Source organism: Bactrocera neohumeralis, chromosome 5 (genome assembly GCF_024586455.1).
Source record: "Bactrocera neohumeralis isolate Rockhampton chromosome 5, APGP_CSIRO_Bneo_wtdbg2-racon-allhic-juicebox.fasta_v2, whole genome shotgun sequence".
In the NCBI taxonomy this organism is placed as follows: Eukaryota; Metazoa; Arthropoda; class Insecta; order Diptera; family Tephritidae; genus Bactrocera; species Bactrocera neohumeralis.
The window spans coordinates 1,362,908-1,381,993 of NC_065922.1; the positions used below are offsets into that span (position 1 = coordinate 1,362,908).

Here is a 19,086-nt window from a genome sequence, read left to right on the forward strand (position 1 = left end):
TTTCCAGTTTTCGCTGCTAGATATCATTTTTTCTAAGAGATTTTCCGCACTTAGTTCTCCGAGTTTGTTTTGTACACCGGTGGCACTTGAAAATGGTATGGTTTGCATCGTCTAGGGGATCGTTTCCATAAATACATGCTGGACTCTCTGCTTTTCCCATGTTGTATAGGTATTTTCGGAAATACCCGTGACCGGACAGCATCTGTGTTATATAGTAATTTACCTCGCCGTGTTTTCTACTGTGCCACTTCTCTATTTCTTTAATCAGTTTTGCGGTCCATCTTCCTTTGCTCTCCCTTGTCCACCGATCTTGCCAGAGTTCAAGAGTTTGCTTCCTCGCCTGTTGTCTTGTGGCCATGTGTATTTCTATTCCGTCTTTCTTCCATAGCCAGAGTTGTCTTCTCTCCTTTGCGAGAAGGTCTATTGGGATGACGCCGCTTATCACTAGCACTGCGGATTCGGATACAGTGCGGTACGCCGAGGCGACTCTCAGGGCTGCTGTTCTCTGCACTTTAGCAAGCACTTTTCGTCTATGTTCTACATTTAATGTATCGGCCCATATTTCGCTACCGTATAGTAGCACTGACTGTGTTGTGTCCATAAGCAATAGTTATTTGTAGTACTAGATTCCAGCTTGGAAAATTCAACAAGCTATCTGGCTGTCTCCGGATCGGAAAGCCACCAACAACATTAAAACATCCGAACGATTTTCTGCTCGACTTGCAGGAAAAGGAAGCGAAAGGCACTTGTATACAAAAAAATAGAGGGACTGAAATGCGTGAGTATGAAGATCTTGACAAGCTGGCCAACAGAGGTAATGGTCGAAAATTCTAAGATAAGATGCGGCGGTTAACAGATGGTTCCAAGACCGGAGTATACTCTTGTGGAACCCCCAGAGGTGATCTAGTGACTGGTGCCCTGAGCATACTAAAATTATTGAGGGAACACTTCTCCAGCCTGCTGAATGGCAGTGAAAGCATAGCATCAGGAGATGGTGAACCCGATTCCCCAATCAATGACGATGGAACTGACGTTCCATTACCAGACCAACAAAGCGACGGGGGCCGATGAACTATTCAAATACAGCGGCGAAGAACTGATAAGGTGGCTTTGCATGGAATCCCCAATTGGCGCCGCATTGCAAAAAGAAGAAACGAATGTTGTTAACTCGGCTATAACCGCGTAAACGATGTCTACGCCAGTAAAGAAGAAGAGTGGCTGCATAGATACTTTGTGAAGAAAGTGGAAATAATTTCGATAGAAATGATGCGATTTTAGTTCAAATGCACTCAGTAAAACTATGTGACAAAGATAAATAATTATTATTTTTTCATATTTTTATTAATTATACATTTGCATGTCTCCAAAGAAATTTATATCTTCATCTAGCTAATGATATTATTAAATATAATTGTTATTGTTATGTAAATGTTACCCTTTTATTCAATTCGATACTTTAGTTTCTTACCGAACACAAATTGAAAAATATAATGAAATGGAAATAAAGTTTCATTCCGGATATTCAAATACGTTTTGTTCTTTCACATTATCATGATCTAATAGCTATTAATTTATATCACATAAATGAATATTGAATACGTTATTTTTAAGCTTTTAATTATATTTTCAATGTCAATTTTCATTTAATTTTTAATGTTATTTTTCATAACATTTGTGTATGTGTAATAAATACATACGCTGAACACATCATAAAAAAGACGGTATTGCTAATGTCATGTTTCCATTGCGAGAGATGAATGTCAGCAACAATATGCAATATCCGTGAATACGTAAAGTGTAACGTAATTTTAGGATGTTTTGCGGTCGTTTTATGTAATCTATAATAGTTTTTGAATTTTCGGACTTGTTGAAAGCTTTAATAATATCGATAAAAAGAACATTTCAGCAATATTTGAATATCATTTTCCAAATGGGATCTAAGCTAACTCTGTCAAATTTCACTCAATCAATTTACACACGTTATGATATATCGTCATTAAGCCTTTTTACATTTTCTATTTATTATATTATTTTAGCTACGTTATTTAAACATAAGCAAGCTGCGAGTTATAACTGAAATATCTATAGCTTATTAATAATGTAATAGCAAAGATCTTTTGCCTTTATTAACTGTATGTAACGCATTTTAGAAACGCGTAGGTTATTCTTCTTTGCTTCGCAAATTCTTCGAGATATTTTATATATTTTAAATTAGACTTGAACATTGTTCATAATATACGTATTTTGTTACATTTTTATACCGACCAAACAATTAATTATATTTGCCCTACCAATTCTTGTATACTTCTTAATAACTCTTCCATATTTCACAATAAATCTCGATGGAATACCCATGTATGTTTTGTATGCGCAAATTTATGTGACAGCCATTGCGATTCCAATAAATTGAAGCGGTCCTGACTTAGATAAAGGGGCTTTCCACGCCTATATCAATTAAATTTATTAGTAACGTCCGTAACATATAATATATTTATAATCCGTATAAACAAAATTACTCACTTGAGATCTCGATCTTCTTCATCGAAATCGTCCAAATACAACGAACCCCAAAGGCAAGCACGTCTGCCACGAATCACTATTATGTATGTCGACGTAACGACAAGAAATATTCCGATTCCTCCCCCACAAGTAATTGTGTGCTAAAATTTTAACCACAATAAATAATATAGGCATACATACATTTTTTTATACAATATCAAAGCAATCTCTTTTACTTACACGAACCGCTTCACAACAGTCATTTTCAGCACAGCATGTTTGTTTAAGACACACAATTGTGCCACATAATAAGCAAATTGAGCTCTCTTTCGGCACTTTATAACAGTTCAGACATGGACGTTCATGGTAATACTAAAAACGCGAAATTAACAAATATGTATATATGAGTGTTACGTAAGTGTATTCATTTCAAATCATACCGTGAATAATCGCTCATACTCCCGAGGTAATTCGAGAAGTTTTGGTTGTTGCCAAGATCCATGCTGATTTAAGATAACAAGCTCACGCACTGTATCTGTTGGTGGCCGAATATCCATTAATTGCTCACACCAAAATTTAGGCAACGTTTGCTCAGTGCCAGATATGAAGCATAAACCTTTCGAAGCATTAAAGCAGTCCCAGTCCATTGAATCTGTAACTAGTTCTAAGTAATAAACAAGACGCACGAACTCCAATCCTGGTGCGGTTATTTCGGGCATATCATGTCTATATAAATGTTGCCGTAACAATGCTGCTATGCGTAAAAATGGCAAGCATAGTGTTTGTAATTGAGCTTCCATGGACTTGAGATTTACTTCGACATCAGATTTCGAAATGTTCGCATCATCGTTACCACCTCTATTATTCGATGAATATCCAAGACCAGAAAATGCATAGAATCCCGCGCAATTCGCCTTTGCCGCAGCAGCAGCAGCCGTTGACGTACTTGGTATGCTTTCTCGACGCAAATGTGACATACGATTTGTGTTATTCAATACCAACGCCATAGCACGTCCCAAATACGGTATATTCGATGAGGTAGTACCACTTGTACGGGAAGAATTTCGTCGGCTGATGGTATCATCATCATCCATGGAAGGAGATTTGTTAAATTTCGATATTATATATTCGCATTCTAAATCTGTGAGTGTAACACATAGTTGAACTACTATTTGGTAGTACAATAAATTGTACATAACCTTAACCATGCAAGTGAAGAAATCTGTAAATAATCAAACAAATTTATTAAACTTTAATTAAAAATTATCCTTACAATTATTAAATGTGATCTTTGCGATTTATTATATATTTTACCTTGGTCTAAATGTAGAGGAGCTAACAAAATAAATTTCAACAGCAACGCTATGGGGTCGGCCAAAAGGCTAGGTATCAGTTCGAGGCAATGCGAAGGTACTGGAGCCGAATCGCTTACCGGTAAACCAGCAAGTGATGCCCAAGATCGCCAAAGTGGCCATTCCACCAACACACGAACGTGTACAGATAACACATGCAGTAAAGGAACTATGCAGTCGCGCTTCGGTTTGTAGCGTGTTGAATTTGTTGTGCATAGAGAACCCCCGCGCTGTATAATTTCCGACTCTAAATTCGTACGAGCAATTGATGTCACGAAGACGAATAGACTGCGTAATGTTGGCGGTACACGCTTCATTTTACGATGAGTAATATTTGTCATATCCTCCATTGCGCGACCCATGGCCTCCGATAGTTTTGTTGACGTCTGCTAAAGCATGACACGACAAAAGAAGAATATATAAACATATAAGAATAAAGAATATTATACTCTTCGAATATATTTACCGTTGGTCGCACATTTTCTTTGATCAAATTGGTCAATTCAGCTACAAGCTGCTCAAAAGGTTGGGTACCTGATCGTACCATCGGCGTTGGTCTATCCAGTTGGGGACTCAGTGGTAGTACCGAATTAGACAGCTGCCTGCAGACTGGACAATAAAACTCCCCTCGTTCATGCTGATGCTGCCGTTGTGTGGCATACAATGTTTTCAGATAAGCATCAAGGCAACTAAGGTGAACATGATGGCCACACGATTGCACATGTACACCATTTTCGTAGGCCATATTATTGGAGAGATACCAGGATTCTTCCCCAAATTTTAAACTCAATAGATCAGTCCGTCGGTTAAACTCAATTGCTAATCTGGTGGTCTGTTTTAACCGTTCCTCGTCTTCGAGACAAAGTGGTAACGGCAATCGTTCAGCGGTTCGACGTCGATGTCCAACAATGCCGCTAGATTCAACCAATACAACAAGTCCAATGGGATTGGATTCAGTACTGGGTGTTGTGCAATTGCAAATAATACAATCATACTCCTTTTCACGGGGCTGCTCTTCGAAAATGTCATCGTCTTCGTCGTCCATGTTGCCCTCCATGGTATGAGCAGCCGTTTGCATGAATTCTTTTTGCTTATTTGCGAAATCTTGCATCATTTTCATTTGCCGCTCCCGTGCGCGCTTACGACGTTCTTCTTTCTCCCTCGTCTCCCGAGCTTTTTGCTCGGCTTGTTTTTCACGTTGATTCGGCCAAAGTGTTGAACGTATCTCGTCAATGCTTTGGGCGCACAACTCATCACGTTGTGCTATTTTACGTATAAGATTGCCAATAAAATAGGGGCCATCACCAATCCGAGAATCGGATACTCGAATTTTCCTATAATTACGAATACGCTTTCTACTCGTGCTACTGTGATTGTGTTTCCGTTGACTAGAATCTAGGTTAAGATTAGAAGCGGCAGCAGAAGTGCTGGCTTCCAAGCAGTCTATATCCATGGCTGAAGGTGAATCTGGTGCGCTATGCGATGGATTACTTGATTCGTCTATCTTTAACAGTCTTTCCTTTTCTAAATGATTGACAGATGTTGCTTTTGCTGTTATGTCATTTTCAATATCCACATGCTTAATTCGGTCTTTTGCTATACTTGAGCTTGAGAACTGCATCCTTTCGCCAGTATCTTCTTCCGCTTCTTCATCTTCACCATCGCTTAATGAGAAACTATCCAATGTACCACTAAGCTGTGAATGTAGCTTTAAGAGTAACGAAAGTATGCTTTCCTCGATGGGGACTTCGTCTTTGTTTTGCCCTCCAATCGCATTGTCTACCAACTGGGTAGTTCGTTTGCGTGAAGCCGAATCATAAGTTCGACGTCCACTCAACGTAGGAACTCCCACCACACCACGTATCGTTGCTGTGGGAACTATGCTTCGACTACCGACCGGTACAGCAACCGGTTGTACTCGTTGAAATGGCAATAACATGCTATTAGCATTGTTAGTACTAGGTGAAAACATTTCATTTTGTTGTTGTGGATTATGTTGGACTTCCGTAGTTCTTCTTAATCCGCTCGCGGATGTTCCACCAGCGCTAACAGCACTACCTCCACCAGCAGTTACACTGCCACCAGCTAGTAATTGCAATTCCCTTCTTATAGCCACTTCCATTCCACTTTCGGGTAATGTAATAGGTTGTAATGAGAAGCGAAAACCTACAGATGGTGAGGCACCTTCAATAGCATCATCGGCATCTCGCAACGTATCATCATCCTGGCTATCTTGTCTGATTACTAAGCCTTGTTCTGGTACTACTGAAAGATCTGGTGGCAAGGCCACTTCCATATTTTGCATTCGCACCATTGCAGTCGACGTGCCACTAGCCACACTTACACTCATTGAATCATCATCTAAGTCATCATCACTGCCACCAATCATGGGCAAAGCAGTCGCAGTATCGCTTTCTACATCATAATCTAAATCTCCGTAAAATTGATTAGAACGGTAACTTGCTGGCGATACCTGTGGCTCGTGAGACTTTAAAGATAACTTTGAGACGACATAACGTAAATTACATCGTAGATTATCAGTCGGATAGCAGTGGAAAAGTTTTGGTGGATCACGTCTCAAAGAAAATGGGTAGCCATGTTTGTTTTTTGGTTCACATTCCACAACGGCAGCCTTGTCATTGTCAGTACCATTAGTGTCGTTACTCTTCTCAACAGCAATTTCTAACAGAAATATTGCTAACGCTAGCAAGTGCTCAGATACGTCCCGCGAATGCACTGCCCGAAATAAAATTGATAGTATAGTGGAGTGAAACACACGAGAATTAAGAATACAACATGGATCACTAAAAGCTACGCCCACTTTCCTTGGTAGTCGAAACGGTGGCCACAAATTACCACTAGCCGGCATCTTATTCTTACTTTTAACATAGTTTGTAAAACGATCGAGAGACGATTGAAAATCCCGCCGATGTACTGCTCGCAAAAGTACATGTAAGGGGTCATAGTGCTGTTCCCACACATCATCAATCGGGGTAAAAAGACCCTGTTCCAAATTTTCCGAACCGGAAGAAGGAGCCTTGTAAACAGACAGCTTTTTCAGAAAGTTTTCAAAGTTTTTCGTATGTACATTGCCAGATCGCTCCGGCATCAATTCTAACAATTGCGAATGTGTCTTATTCTCAGTAGCGAGTAATGCACTTATCTCAATGATACACTGTGTAGCCTCGTCATTACCGAGATTCGTACGACTAGTTACAAGCGTTGCTAAAAAAGTTAAGAATCCCTCAAGCATTGAGCACTGCTCCAACTTTTGCGGCTGTTTTAATGGTGCAAACTCTAACCACTGACCTACACCGAAAAGTTCAATTGTGTTCTGCAAAAAGAAGTATTGTGGCAAATTCGTTGTACATATTTGCAGAAAGAATAGGTCCATGTCCGCCATAGAATTGCAAAAATTCGCCTGTATATAGGTCATGGCTTGACCTTTGATTTGTAGTCCATTACGCACCCATTTCCCAGCCAGTATCTCATAAAAGAAACTCTGTAAGAATATATCGAACAAGCTTTTTACTACATACAATTAAAACGTATATACATTTGTTTAAAACTATAACATGTTTTCTTATAATAGTGCCACCAGTGGAAAACACACAGTATATGCAAATGAAATATCATTAAATAAACTTTTGCTTTTCTTCGCTTCGCTTCAGACATTTGCTTTGACAAGTAAATTCGATGTATACTTTGTATAAGTTCGTTCACATCAAGGCGAAGCAAAGCAAAGCGAAGCAAAATGTTCGGCTACTCATCATTTTACACTTTGCCAACCTACAGTCGCTATTTTTATTAGAGAAAAGCACGGAAGGCAAAGCGTTCCTGAATTTGTTTTTTTTTTTTTTACTTTGATAACTAAAAATTTAAACATATTCGATGTTATAACAATAATTTACGACGGCACGGCAATACTTGCTAATATCATTCAGAAACATCCTTTTATTTCCAATCATTCTTATAATTTGTACGAAATACTTATCCATTAACTGTTATGTTATTAAAACGTTTGAAACAATTAATAATTATGAGTTTTTTAGTATGAATAAAATGGTTTTTCCCCTGATTCATTTGAAAGTTAACAGTGCGGAGTAGGAGTGATGTTAACAGCGAGAGTGTACCATTAAAGAGCTAGCAACACTCACAATTACTCTTGCCCATGAGCGAGTTTTCCACACTCTGGTTTAGTCAACGAATTTATTTATTCGTATAATGGCCTCTGACTAGTGCTGAAGTGTTGACGCGGCGACTGGTGTGTGTGAAGTATCTCTTTGAATATACGCGTTTAAGTAGAGTACCTATGTTGTTAGTTTAGTATTGTGACACTTTTATTAAACGCGGTTACCTCCACTATTTTAATAAGATGTTTTGAAGATTTTAATTTATTGCAATAAAAAATATATAACAAAAAATAAATTACATTCAAATAACTACAATTACCGCAATTATAAAAAAATTCAATGTGGCTGTTCGGCAGAAACTTGTCTGGGCTTGTGGTAATTTTTTTCATCTTCTTCGCCACACCGCCACCAGCCGCTGCCGTTATAGAGGATGTGCTTGACGTTATTCACGTGGTGAAGGAAGTTACTGTAGGAATCTTAAAGGCTTGGGACATTGTACAACAATCCCCAATCGCCCAAAACATTGAGTTTCCTTTAATGCGTGAGAAACAACGTAAAGTTTTGCAGCGTTTAAAAGAAATGAGTCGTCAAATAGATCAAACAGAACAAAAGGTTTGTACATACATACATACATACGTAAATACATACATATGTAGGTGCAGATAAGTATCTCTCAGTAGACAACTATAAACATTATCTTCTGTAGTATGCTCAAAACGTTGCACTGGCAGTTGAATCCTTGACAGAATTCATCAATCAAAATTTGCCACTTATGTCTAAAATGAACGACATTCAGGATACGATAAATCGAATTTCTTCTCGTTTCCAACAAATGCAAAAGTATGAAGCCCATCAAGATAAACTGGAGGCAAGCACTCTAGTAGCTTTCGCTGAATGGACTGTATCGCCCAATGCACACTCGGTGCATCATTTAATGGACCGTTTACATTTAATACTATTCGGTCCGGAGGAAAAGGAGAACACAACCATGAATGTTTTGTCCTTACTAGCAAAAACTTATGAGGTAAGAATTTAAGATTGCAGCCGGTATGTTCTAATAAAAATATATTCATATCAGTAGTATTTTCTTTTACCGGAACTTAATTACAAAATGTCGCAAATAACTCTCAGTAAATTGCTTGTTACTTTTTTATTTTGAAGCTATACTGATATGCTATAAATCTAGCAAAATGTTTCTTATAAATCGGTAATGACAAAGTCAACTGGCAACACGCATATGTGAATATGCATGTATCAAAAACGAAATCGCCAATGGGCACTGCAAAAGAAGTGTCAGTGAAATCTGAGAAGCTCGCCAACAAAGCATAAACAAATAACAAGCAGTTCTATGACTCACTCAGCAATTTATTCACTGTTAAATAATAAAAAGAATGATAAATGGATAGACTGTGAGCAAACCGAGCATTCAAAACCAAGTGAATAAATTTAAATTAATTCAAAAGCGAATAAGCGATTAAATAATGTACATTTTTTCCTCCATTAGTAACATGTATTTAAGTCAAAATACTGATTAAGTAATGCTTATTTTGGTAATCCAAAAACATGAAACTTTCAAAAAACAAAAGCCCGTAGGAAGAGTTCCGTTTATATACACAAATTAAAGAAAACCAATGTTTAAATCTCTAAAGCTGGGTTTGACATCACTAAGCAAGTAAAAGGTAGAAATACTTAAACACAAAGGTACATATTATACGTATGTAAATGTCATATACCTACTATACGTACATTAAAACCTAATGCTCATGTGCTTGCAGTCACAAAAGCAATCCTCTCCCCACCCAAAACTAAAACAATGAAATAATAAACACACACATTACTGCTGAGAGTAAATAAACAAGACGCATAGGTAGAGACTCTCTTTGTTATAGTGTCATATTGTTTATTGATGCGAAGGTTGCGCTGCCATTTGCCGACTTTTATAAAAATCTGAGTACGAACAGAAGAGTGTTTTCATGCTCCGTCTATGAACTCTCAGTTGGTTTTTTTACCTCTCATCACAATGAATTTTAGACTGCAGTCATTCTGTTTTACTTTAGCTTTGTAAATTGAATAAAACAGACTGGATCTTGGTACGGCGCAATAACACAAAAATTTTAAATCTTCAATTTAAAACAAAATAAGCAAAATATTTCTTTTACAATACAAATAAAAAAATATTACTAAGTGTTATTCGAGTTCAGTTTCGACATGTCAATTGGATACGGTTCGCTATTGTCGTGAAATAAGTAAAATATAAGATTTTAACCGTAGAACAAAAGCTCTGAACAATGTTTAAAGTTTATAATATGTGATGATGGTGAACAAAAATGTGATAAACCAGCGATAAACGTCTAAATATCGGAGTGAATTCACATACAGACAAAGAATAAATAAACGTCAAACGAGACTATTTGTCGTCATAAAGAAAGAACAACAAGTACATAGTTGTGAAAAATCAGGATGGAAACAAAACCAAGAGGCAAATAAGCAAACGTTATATTTAATAAAAGAAGAAAAATCAATATTTAACAACACAAACACTATTTAATTTCAAGTCTACAAAAGGTTTTACTATATTTTTATAGGAACAATTTAAGAGTTTTAAAAAACATTGTCAATATTACACACAAACATAGGCTCCCAATATTAAACTGATAATGTTTTATAATTTTTCTGGGGTCAACAAAGATAACAAACCAAAAACGAAAGTACTATAATAATAATAAACTTGAGCAAACATTGAATAATAAATATAAAGAGGGAACGAAACGCAATGTCGACCCTTTGCAACTTTTATCTCACCCTTACGGTGATTGGATTAATCTTAACAAAGGCCGTATTCTCGGAGGCAAGGGTAGAGGTACCGGAGTTGCAAGTCGACGCAATACGCTACGAATATATCGCCCTTCAGAAATCACTTTGGCTTTATTTGGATAAAGAGGGTACCAGCAAAAGTTCTGAATTTCGAAAAGTTTATGATTCGCATCGAAAATTTGTTAACGATAATTTCCAAAGCAATTTCGAAGTGGGAAGATATGATATACTAAATCACTATGAATGGAGTCTATTGGAACGCGACCTTCTACAAATCGACAGGATGTTTGATTACTATCAGGTGCGAAACACATACATACATACATCCGAATGGAATAGATCAATTTGGAAAAAAATATGGTCACAATTTTAAACTCGATCATAAATCATTTGTTTCGTGCATTTGCAGAACTTCATGAACGAGCACAACAATACTGCCGAAGTGAACGAGCGTGCCATTTTGGACATTTGCGAGACGGTGCTTCGCAATGATAATGTTTTCTCTATGTCGCGTATTTTTCAGGAGTTGGAGTTAGTGATGGTCAAGCAAACTCTTTATTATAGAGCAATGTTGGTTAGTTTATTAAATACATGTTTTTGTTACGCCAACGCAGGAATCCATTTAGAAATCATATAGATACATGTAATATACATATATGTGTATGTGCACACCTAAATTATTTATGTACATATATAATCAACAGTCACGAACAAACTAATTTGTATATTAACCAAATAGATTTCGTTTATATAAGAATGTTAGAGGAGATCGTTAAAATTATGATAACTAATCCCCTGATTCACTAGTGTTTTATGAAATAATTTTTGTTTTAAACTCAAATAGTAATAATTAAAAATAATTGTTTAGAAAAATAAGTGGTAATATTTGGTATCATGCGCAAAAAAATTATATATATTTATTATCAGACGATAACGATCAGATTCACTGTTTGTTAATTATAGGAATCCACGGATCAAATATGCCATACACAACAATCGGCACAACAATTCATTTATTCACTATATTCCGATATAGCTCTTACAGAGTTAAAAGGCTACACTATGATGCAGTTTTCGTGGATGATGTTACGAATTTACGGCAAAGGTTGAATAATGGAATATTTAGCGTTTAATATTTTAATAACGATGTTATTTGTAGGAAATTTTTCTCAAGAAGTTGAACTAATGCGTATGGACTACGTAAAACGAACAGAACGTGCCCTGAAATTGTTGAGGGAGGTTATGCGTCGCGCCGATCGAATTTTGTGGAGATGTGACCCTGGAAAATTTGAGCAAGGCAAAAATTATGACGAGGTGACTCGTCTTCTACAGGGTTATATTGAGAATGAAGTTGACTTAAACAAAGAAGAAACATGTCGTGAGGATTGTGCATTTTATCAATCCACCAGATCCGAAGGCTGTTTCAAAGATCTATATTGTGCACGCCAACCCAGATGTTCAGGAAAATTGTATCACTGTACATATGTTGACGCGGACATGTGGGTTTGTCCCGCTGTAGGTTAAGCTGGTACATTTAGCTAAATAACTGGTTATTGTATAAAAACTGTTTCTTTCAGAGCCGAAACAGTACCCGTCGCTATGAATATCTAGAATATGAAAATGGTCGAGTACTTGGACAAAGAACTCCTTGTGTGCGGGGTACGACAAAGGTAAGCCTTTCAAATGATTCCAACTACATGCAGAAGTATATATACATACATATTATACGAATACTGACAGGTGGAATCCTGGTGGCGCTATCTTTTTTGGCACTGTAGCTATTGCTTTTGCCTGTGCGATGAAATTAGTATAAAATCAGACCGCTACTTCAATTTGCGTGAAACGGTTGCGGATGTGGATAACAATAGGTAAATATCACTAGATTCTATATGTATTTACATAAAATAGGACAGAATATTCACAACATTTTTTTTATCACTTTTAGAGTAGTCACCGGCTTACGCATTACGAAACAAAATCGAATATTTCATTTACAAATCCAAGAAGGAGAACTTTTACCGAGGGGCAATATAAATCGATCGAGTCTTACTTGGAAACCAGTTGAAAACTATCAAATATTCGACAGAGACGTGCGCAATGGTCGTGATTATCATACACTCAGTTACGAAAGTAGATCAATGGATTTAGACGACATCTACACAGACGACAACTCATTTATCGTTGTTGGTGTGCGTTGGAGAGTCGTTGGTGCGCATTTAAATCTTGAAGCCAAGTTAGCAGAATTCGATTTCAAAATGGGTAAACTAATATCCCCAGAAACGAATAGTTTTTGGAAATCTAATGATAATACCGATGTGAGCGGGGAACGGAGGTAAATAAGATATTTATTATTCTCTAAAAAATATTCTAAATTAATCCTCCCCTTCTTAGACAAAAAATTAATCTAAACAACCCCGACAAATCAACACGAACAATAGTCAAATCAATACCCGACTCACGTCATAACCAATATATAGATTTTATAAATACAAGCATGGATAAAGATGCCGCGCAGAGTACGGTACCGTTTATCGATACACAGGAAGTGACATCTAACCCGCCAGTGCCTCTATCCGGTGTCGGCATATATCACAAGGGACGGCAAGGTTACGGTGGTTTTCTTGCACCGAAGATTATGACCTATGATTTTACACCCCACGTTCGAGTGCCACAAGATATTAACTAATTACAAACTTAGAAAGTAAATATTATTATTCTAAGTGTACTAGTATATGGATGTATGAAAAAGGAAGTATATTTATATAATTATAATATTGATATACTATAGCATACACACCTACATATAAATATTTTAGTAAATATTGGAGTGTACGAATTTTCAATGCAAACAGATTGTAATATTTTGTATGCCAATGAACACAATCACTACTTAGAAAAAAGAAATTGATTGTATTTACTTTGCAACCGTTTCATCAAAATTGAAATTTCTAGGAAATTTATTTACATGAATTAAAATTCAAAGGAAAACAAGTTGAAAAATATTCTTGCTCGAATTAGTACATAATACACACATTAATTGAACTTTGATGATTTCTAAAACCTATATGTTTAGATCAAACAGTGTGCAGCAAATTTACATAAACTTGAATTAGAAACTGAATATAGTTTTATTTATACTATTTGTTTCTTGTTAGTTATAGACCTCTTTAATTACATATTTACATGGCACATATTAGAGAATAGATTAGCGTCAATATCAATAATATCCGTTTTGTTAAAGAGACCATACCCATATTTCATAATGAATTAGGAGCCATTTCCTCAAACTACTTTTACAAAATAAAAACTAGTAGATATTTTACTATAAAACCAGATGTGTAATAGAAACTGGATGGAATCTTGTTCGAATACAATAAAATCAAATTGATAAATTCTAAAATTATCCGTTTTTATTGTGAAAATACTAATATGAAGAGAAAACAAGCAGTAAAGGGATAAGTACGATACAAATATTTAATACTGTCACAATTTGCAACGATTGAAGCCGAAAGAATTCAACATTCATTATTCGGCGAAACCGTGAATGGATTACAATCATATGTGATATCTTATTAACTTCTATTACAGGTTATACATTTCGCATCGTGACCGATATATGGATATTAAAATCAACCTAATTAACTTACATAAATCAGATATACGTAATATAAACCCATCTAAATAAGTTAATTTGATATGTTGGGTATATGAGAAAAAGTCAACCAGAGAAACGGAAAATACTACATTAGGCTTGTGAAGTTTATACTAAGGTCAGGACAAATTTCATTCACCTCTAGCGTTTTAGCTTAAGAATGCATGCCCACTTAATTACATGAAAATATCACACATACCTATATAAATATTTTAAAGTCAGGTGAAAAATAAGAAATCACTGAATAAAGAATTTTACCAGACTAAATATATTGGAGATGGGGTAATTCACACATTTTTGGCTTTAAATTATAGTATGTCCAATATTATACGTTAAATTTTTTTAAGATTAAACCGATAAGTAGCTTACAGGCCGGATTACGAATTTTTTAATTAAAAGTTCCAAAATCGGAATTAAAAATTGAAAAAGTTGGATTTAAAACTTAAAATTGATAAAATGATAAAATTGAACATTTAATTTTTAATCCAAAATTCAAACGGAATAATAGGTGATTGTAAATCGTTTCAATGTGTAAATTTACCAACCACTACTCCAGAGAATTGAATTGATGGTTCTGTGCGAGCACTAGTTCAAAATGGTAGAACACACAGTACGCAAATTCCAAAAAAAATAATAATAATTTTAATCATGGTAATAACATTTTTTTTTTCATCTGATATTTGGGATTAACATTTCTTTTTTAATTTGTCAATCCAGTATTCGGGAAAATAAGTTTTACCGCTAAAACTATATCAACCAAACTTGATAAGGACAAGGGCTTCTAGTACTCCTTTTACGGTTTGTAAATTGATGAAATCGGATAACCATGCCCTGTTGTAATGGTTATACGTTTTTCAGACTTCCGACAGGATTCAGAGGTATCTTAATAAAATTCAGACAGATCTTTATCAAGGAAAAATGCGTTGTCGAAACTCGATTAAATCGGGTCAATACTAAGAAGTCCCTCTAGCCACGCTCATTTTTTTCTAAATACCAATACCAAACAGACAGTTATTGCTTCCACGGACAGTCAATCACTAAGAATTCAACTCATCACTCGGATTATTTGTATTATTTTATGTTATGTATACAAACAACAATTAGGCGAACAAGACTTGCATACACGTACACTGCGCAACATGTTGCGAGAGTGAAGAAATTACACAATTGGGGTAATATCAGGTATCTGTACACAAACATGAGCTGAAAACTTTTTAAAAGGAGTTTGAATCCAAATTCCCTTTACGTTAACTTCGCTGAAGTTATGTTTTATACATAAATTTATAACAACGTAAGTAAATTGCCGATATCGAGCAACAAAAGTTTTCACGTCTGACCTCAGACCTAAACCTAACATAATCCATCCGCTAAACCTAACATAATCCCTCCTCCCATATATAAGTAGCAAATAATGATATAAACAAATGACTAATATTCGAAAGCAACTCACCTGAACTCGTAGAGGATGTATCATTAAAAGAGGCAATATATATGACCTGGTAGGCAGCACCTCTGAAAGCGACATCCCCATTTTGGTTACAGCCTGGCATAGAAACGCTGCCAAGTATCGATGTAATGGAAAGTGAAAGGACGCTTGCATCATTTCATCCTGTTAAAAAAGACATACGTTAATAAGGATAACAATTGGTTTATATAATAACTTCGTGAAGATAAATTTGATATTTACAATAATAATAATCTTCAATTTTAATCAAAATAAGAAATAAATAGATGTCCTAGACCAAGGTTGCCCACGCTGATTTTCATTTGGATGACTTTGGCGCAACAACACAATATTACTTACAACAAATACAGACCTTTTAAAGAACAATACGCAAACAAACAAGATAATCGCCATTCATTTACTGCTAGCTGACATTGGCCTGCACACTTTTAGCTGTAACAAAATTTTCTGGTTTGTTCAGTAAAAAATAGAGCTTCGGGCCGAAATACTTTTTGTCATTCAGAGAACTACGTTGTTGTGATTTTTATTGATATTGTTGACATGTAGCTGCGTTGTTAACCTTCCTTCTGTTGTACTAGCGCGAATATACACTTTGTTTCATTGCTATAAAGACATTATATTTTTGTGAAATACTGAAAATAATGTGTTCCCATTCCAAAACGACTGATGTTATTTTAAAGCTCTATGATAACTCAGAAATTCTATAAGAACATTTTTTTTTTTCTAAAGGTACTTTTTTAAGACAGCTCTTCCACCACGAAAAAAGAAAAGAAACAAATTTCTCTTTTTACCTAATAATTAATTATGTTTTCATTAATTAATAAGTGCGAATATTTTAATTGGCATTGAGTTGGTGTAATGAAAAAGCATTTCTGAGGTTAATAGACCATGTATCCAAAATAGCTGTTTTCAATTCAGAAATCGTATTTATTTGACGATAATCCTTGTATCCTTTCTTTCCAGCCATCCCCATATGTTCTCAATAGGACTTACATCAGTCAATGGCAATACCAAAAGGTCGATATTTTTACGTTTTCGTTGATTTTTTCGTATGGATTCTTGTGTTGACTTGTTGAAAAGACAAAGATTTTTGCGGATAACTGTGTGTATAGGGTAGGAGATTTGCTTCTAATACTTCATGGTACTCGGAACTATTCATCCGTCAAGAAGGGAATACTGTTCCAAAATTTGAAAATGCGCCATAGTATACCGTGAGTGAGCCTCCGCCGAAAATGCGCTTTGAAAAATATCGTGCCTCTTTTCGTGAATCTCTCTGTATCCCATCAAAGATGAACTTTTTCACATCGGAAAAAATCACCTAGGTCCAATAGTAAAGTTTTTTGGTAAGAATTGTCTACTTTAACGCAACCGTATTATTCAAAAACTTTATTTTTCCTAATCTTACCTGATATCAGCCTATATTCATTTGATTTCAGGCAAAACTAAGACAAGAGACTTTACGGTGTGGTTTCAAGAGGGGCGCTTTCTGCATTTGCTCACATTCAATGTTAGGTTTTTGTTTCACCGTACGCCAAATTGTTGAAGATGCAAAAATTTGCTTCTCTCTTTTCACTTTCCGTAGTGACGTCGTTGTATTTAACAACTGTCGACAAATTTCTCTTTCCTGTCGCGTGTTAATATTTTTTTCTAAGTTCTCTGGCCATAATTTTTTTTGTTATTCGGGTAATTACACACCACTGTTAACGACCTTCCTAAATTTCGAGACATGGCGCGATTAGTCAAACCCTCAACCTTCAAAGCGTCTATAGCTTTCATCGTTAAGTATGCGGTTGCGAGGCATTTTCCGATTAGCTAACACAATTTAATAAAGTGTATGAGTGTTCCGTTCCGTTCCCACGACAGTCGGGTCTACGCAACCGGAACGGGCCCGGATTTTTATCCGCTCAAGGACTGTAAACTCGGTAGGATTCAGCCGCTACAACAACAGCTACAGTGTCAGAATTTCCATGGAGGTTTAAAATAACATCATTCATTTTTGGAATGGCAACGCATTCTTTTCAGTATTTCACAAAAATATAATGTCTTTATAGCAATGAAACAAAGTGTAGTAGCCGGCCGGCAACCGTATAGTCTCCAAGTATAATACATATGTATATATCGACTACTTACCTATCAACACTTTCATATACATAATATGATTAAACTAATATTTATAATTGGAATAATTTTACGAAATGTTGTATTATTATAAGTTGATAGTTCAAAGTATTTGACAGTCCAAAATTTGCAAAATGCCCCTGCACTTTCTTGATTTTAACATTTCTGCTTTTTATAAGTGTTGATGGTATTCGATAATTGGAACATTGTATATTCGATAATATACAGAAAATGGTCTGTGGCAGGTAGCCGATATTCACCTAGTTAAGTAAATTTCATATTCAGTTGACGAATTGTGATGAACGTAAAAATTGATTTAAATCTTCCAACATACTTGTAGATCGATTTTAAATTTCTAAGATATTGCGTTTAATGTTCAACAATTTCTTTTATCTTTGCCAAACAAAATGTTAGGTCTAATAAAAATCTTGTGGCATATTATATATTTAAGTACGTACCGGAGACAATTTAGGTTCCAAAAAGTAAATGGCATCCAGCCATTCATGTAGAGTATTAACACAGTATGTTATTATCTTTTTGGCTAAATGAGCATGTGTACCATCCTGCAAATGTGAAATTATAGACCACATGGGGTAAGCACTTGCTTCCAACTCGCACGAGAATGCTGCGTAATATGAATTCGGTTCAAACTCCACATGTGATGTCGTTTCTCGAACATTCGAGACATTTCCAAAACAGATGGTATTCCCATAACAAAAGTTCGAGTGAGAGCATTGACAGAAACTGGAATTCCCACGACAGCCGGTTCTACGCACCGGAATTGACTCGGATTTCATCCGACCAAGGACCCCGTTTGGATCGGTGAGTATTAATTTGTGTTTGTCGTCATTAGAGCAATGCCTTGCAGCAGGGTTGCTCCGTATCCTCCTGACTCGCGCTGGCATTGAGTCCAACCCGGGCCCGGAGGAATTTTTCTGCTGCGTATGCGCAAAACGGCTCCATCCAAACTCCACCTCGGTCAGGTGTAACACATGCAATGGATGGAGCCATCTTAAGACCTGCTCAGGCCTTAAGACCCATAGGGAGTGGACC

General features: G+C 36.0%; 2 protein-coding genes across 3 annotated transcripts; one reads left to right on the forward strand and one right to left on the reverse strand.

Moving 5' to 3' along the window:
• Positions 1–1,319: 1,319 nt before the first annotated feature.
• On the reverse strand, positions 1,320–18,708 carry LOC126758109 (E3 ubiquitin-protein ligase Ubr3). The gene is made up of 8 exons (XM_050472153.1): positions 18,492–18,708; positions 15,901–16,059; positions 4,318–7,353; positions 3,814–4,240; positions 2,940–3,721; positions 2,740–2,871; positions 2,521–2,660; positions 1,320–2,445 (listed from the first exon to the last, which is right to left on the reverse strand). The coding sequence occupies exons 1-8, from the start codon at positions 18,621–18,623 to the stop codon at positions 2,328–2,330; spliced, it is 4,926 nt and encodes a 1,641-aa protein (XP_050328110.1). The 5' UTR covers positions 18,624–18,708; the 3' UTR covers positions 1,320–2,327.
• Positions 8,069–14,198, forward strand: LOC126758117 (uncharacterized). 2 transcript variants are annotated; one of them, XM_050472180.1, is made up of 8 exons: positions 8,069–8,596; positions 8,691–9,008; positions 11,762–11,903; positions 11,958–12,313; positions 12,376–12,468; positions 12,539–12,666; positions 12,744–13,130; positions 13,190–14,198. In XM_050472180.1, exons 1-8 carry the CDS (start codon positions 8,324–8,326, stop codon positions 13,482–13,484), a joined length of 1,992 nt encoding a protein of 663 aa, XP_050328137.1. In that variant the 5' UTR covers positions 8,069–8,323; the 3' UTR covers positions 13,485–14,198. The 2 variants fall into 2 exon arrangements, with proteins under 2 accessions (XP_050328137.1, XP_050328138.1); XM_050472181.1 differs by lacking the exons at positions 8,069–8,596; positions 8,691–9,008 and adding exons at positions 9,747–11,099; positions 11,208–11,372.
• Positions 18,709–19,086: the final 378 nt, after the last annotated feature.

Excerpts from the sequence above, each read along its gene's own strand:
- LOC126758117 (XM_050472180.1), top strand. The coding sequence starts at position 8,324 with ATGTGGCTGTTCGGCAGAAACTTGTCTGGGCTTGTGGTAATTTTTTTC. Across the intron at positions 8,597-8,690 it reads TAGATCAAACAGAACAAAAG|TATGCTCAAAACGTTGCACT; the intron begins GTTTGTACATAC and ends TATCTTCTGTAG. Across the intron at positions 12,469-12,538 it reads GTGTGCGGGGTACGACAAAG|GTGGAATCCTGGTGGCGCTA; the intron begins GTAAGCCTTTCA and ends GAATACTGACAG.
- LOC126758109 (XM_050472153.1), bottom strand. The coding sequence starts at position 18,623 with ATGTGGTCTATAATTTCACATTTGCAGGATGGTACACATGCTCATTTA. Across the intron at positions 16,060-18,491 it reads TGGAACCTAAATTGTCTCCG|GATGAAATGATGCAAGCGTC; the intron begins GTACGTACTTAA and ends CTTTTTTAACAG. Across the intron at positions 4,241-4,317 it reads AAGAAAATGTGCGACCAACG|CAGACGTCAACAAAACTATC; the intron begins GTAAATATATTC and ends GTCATGCTTTAG.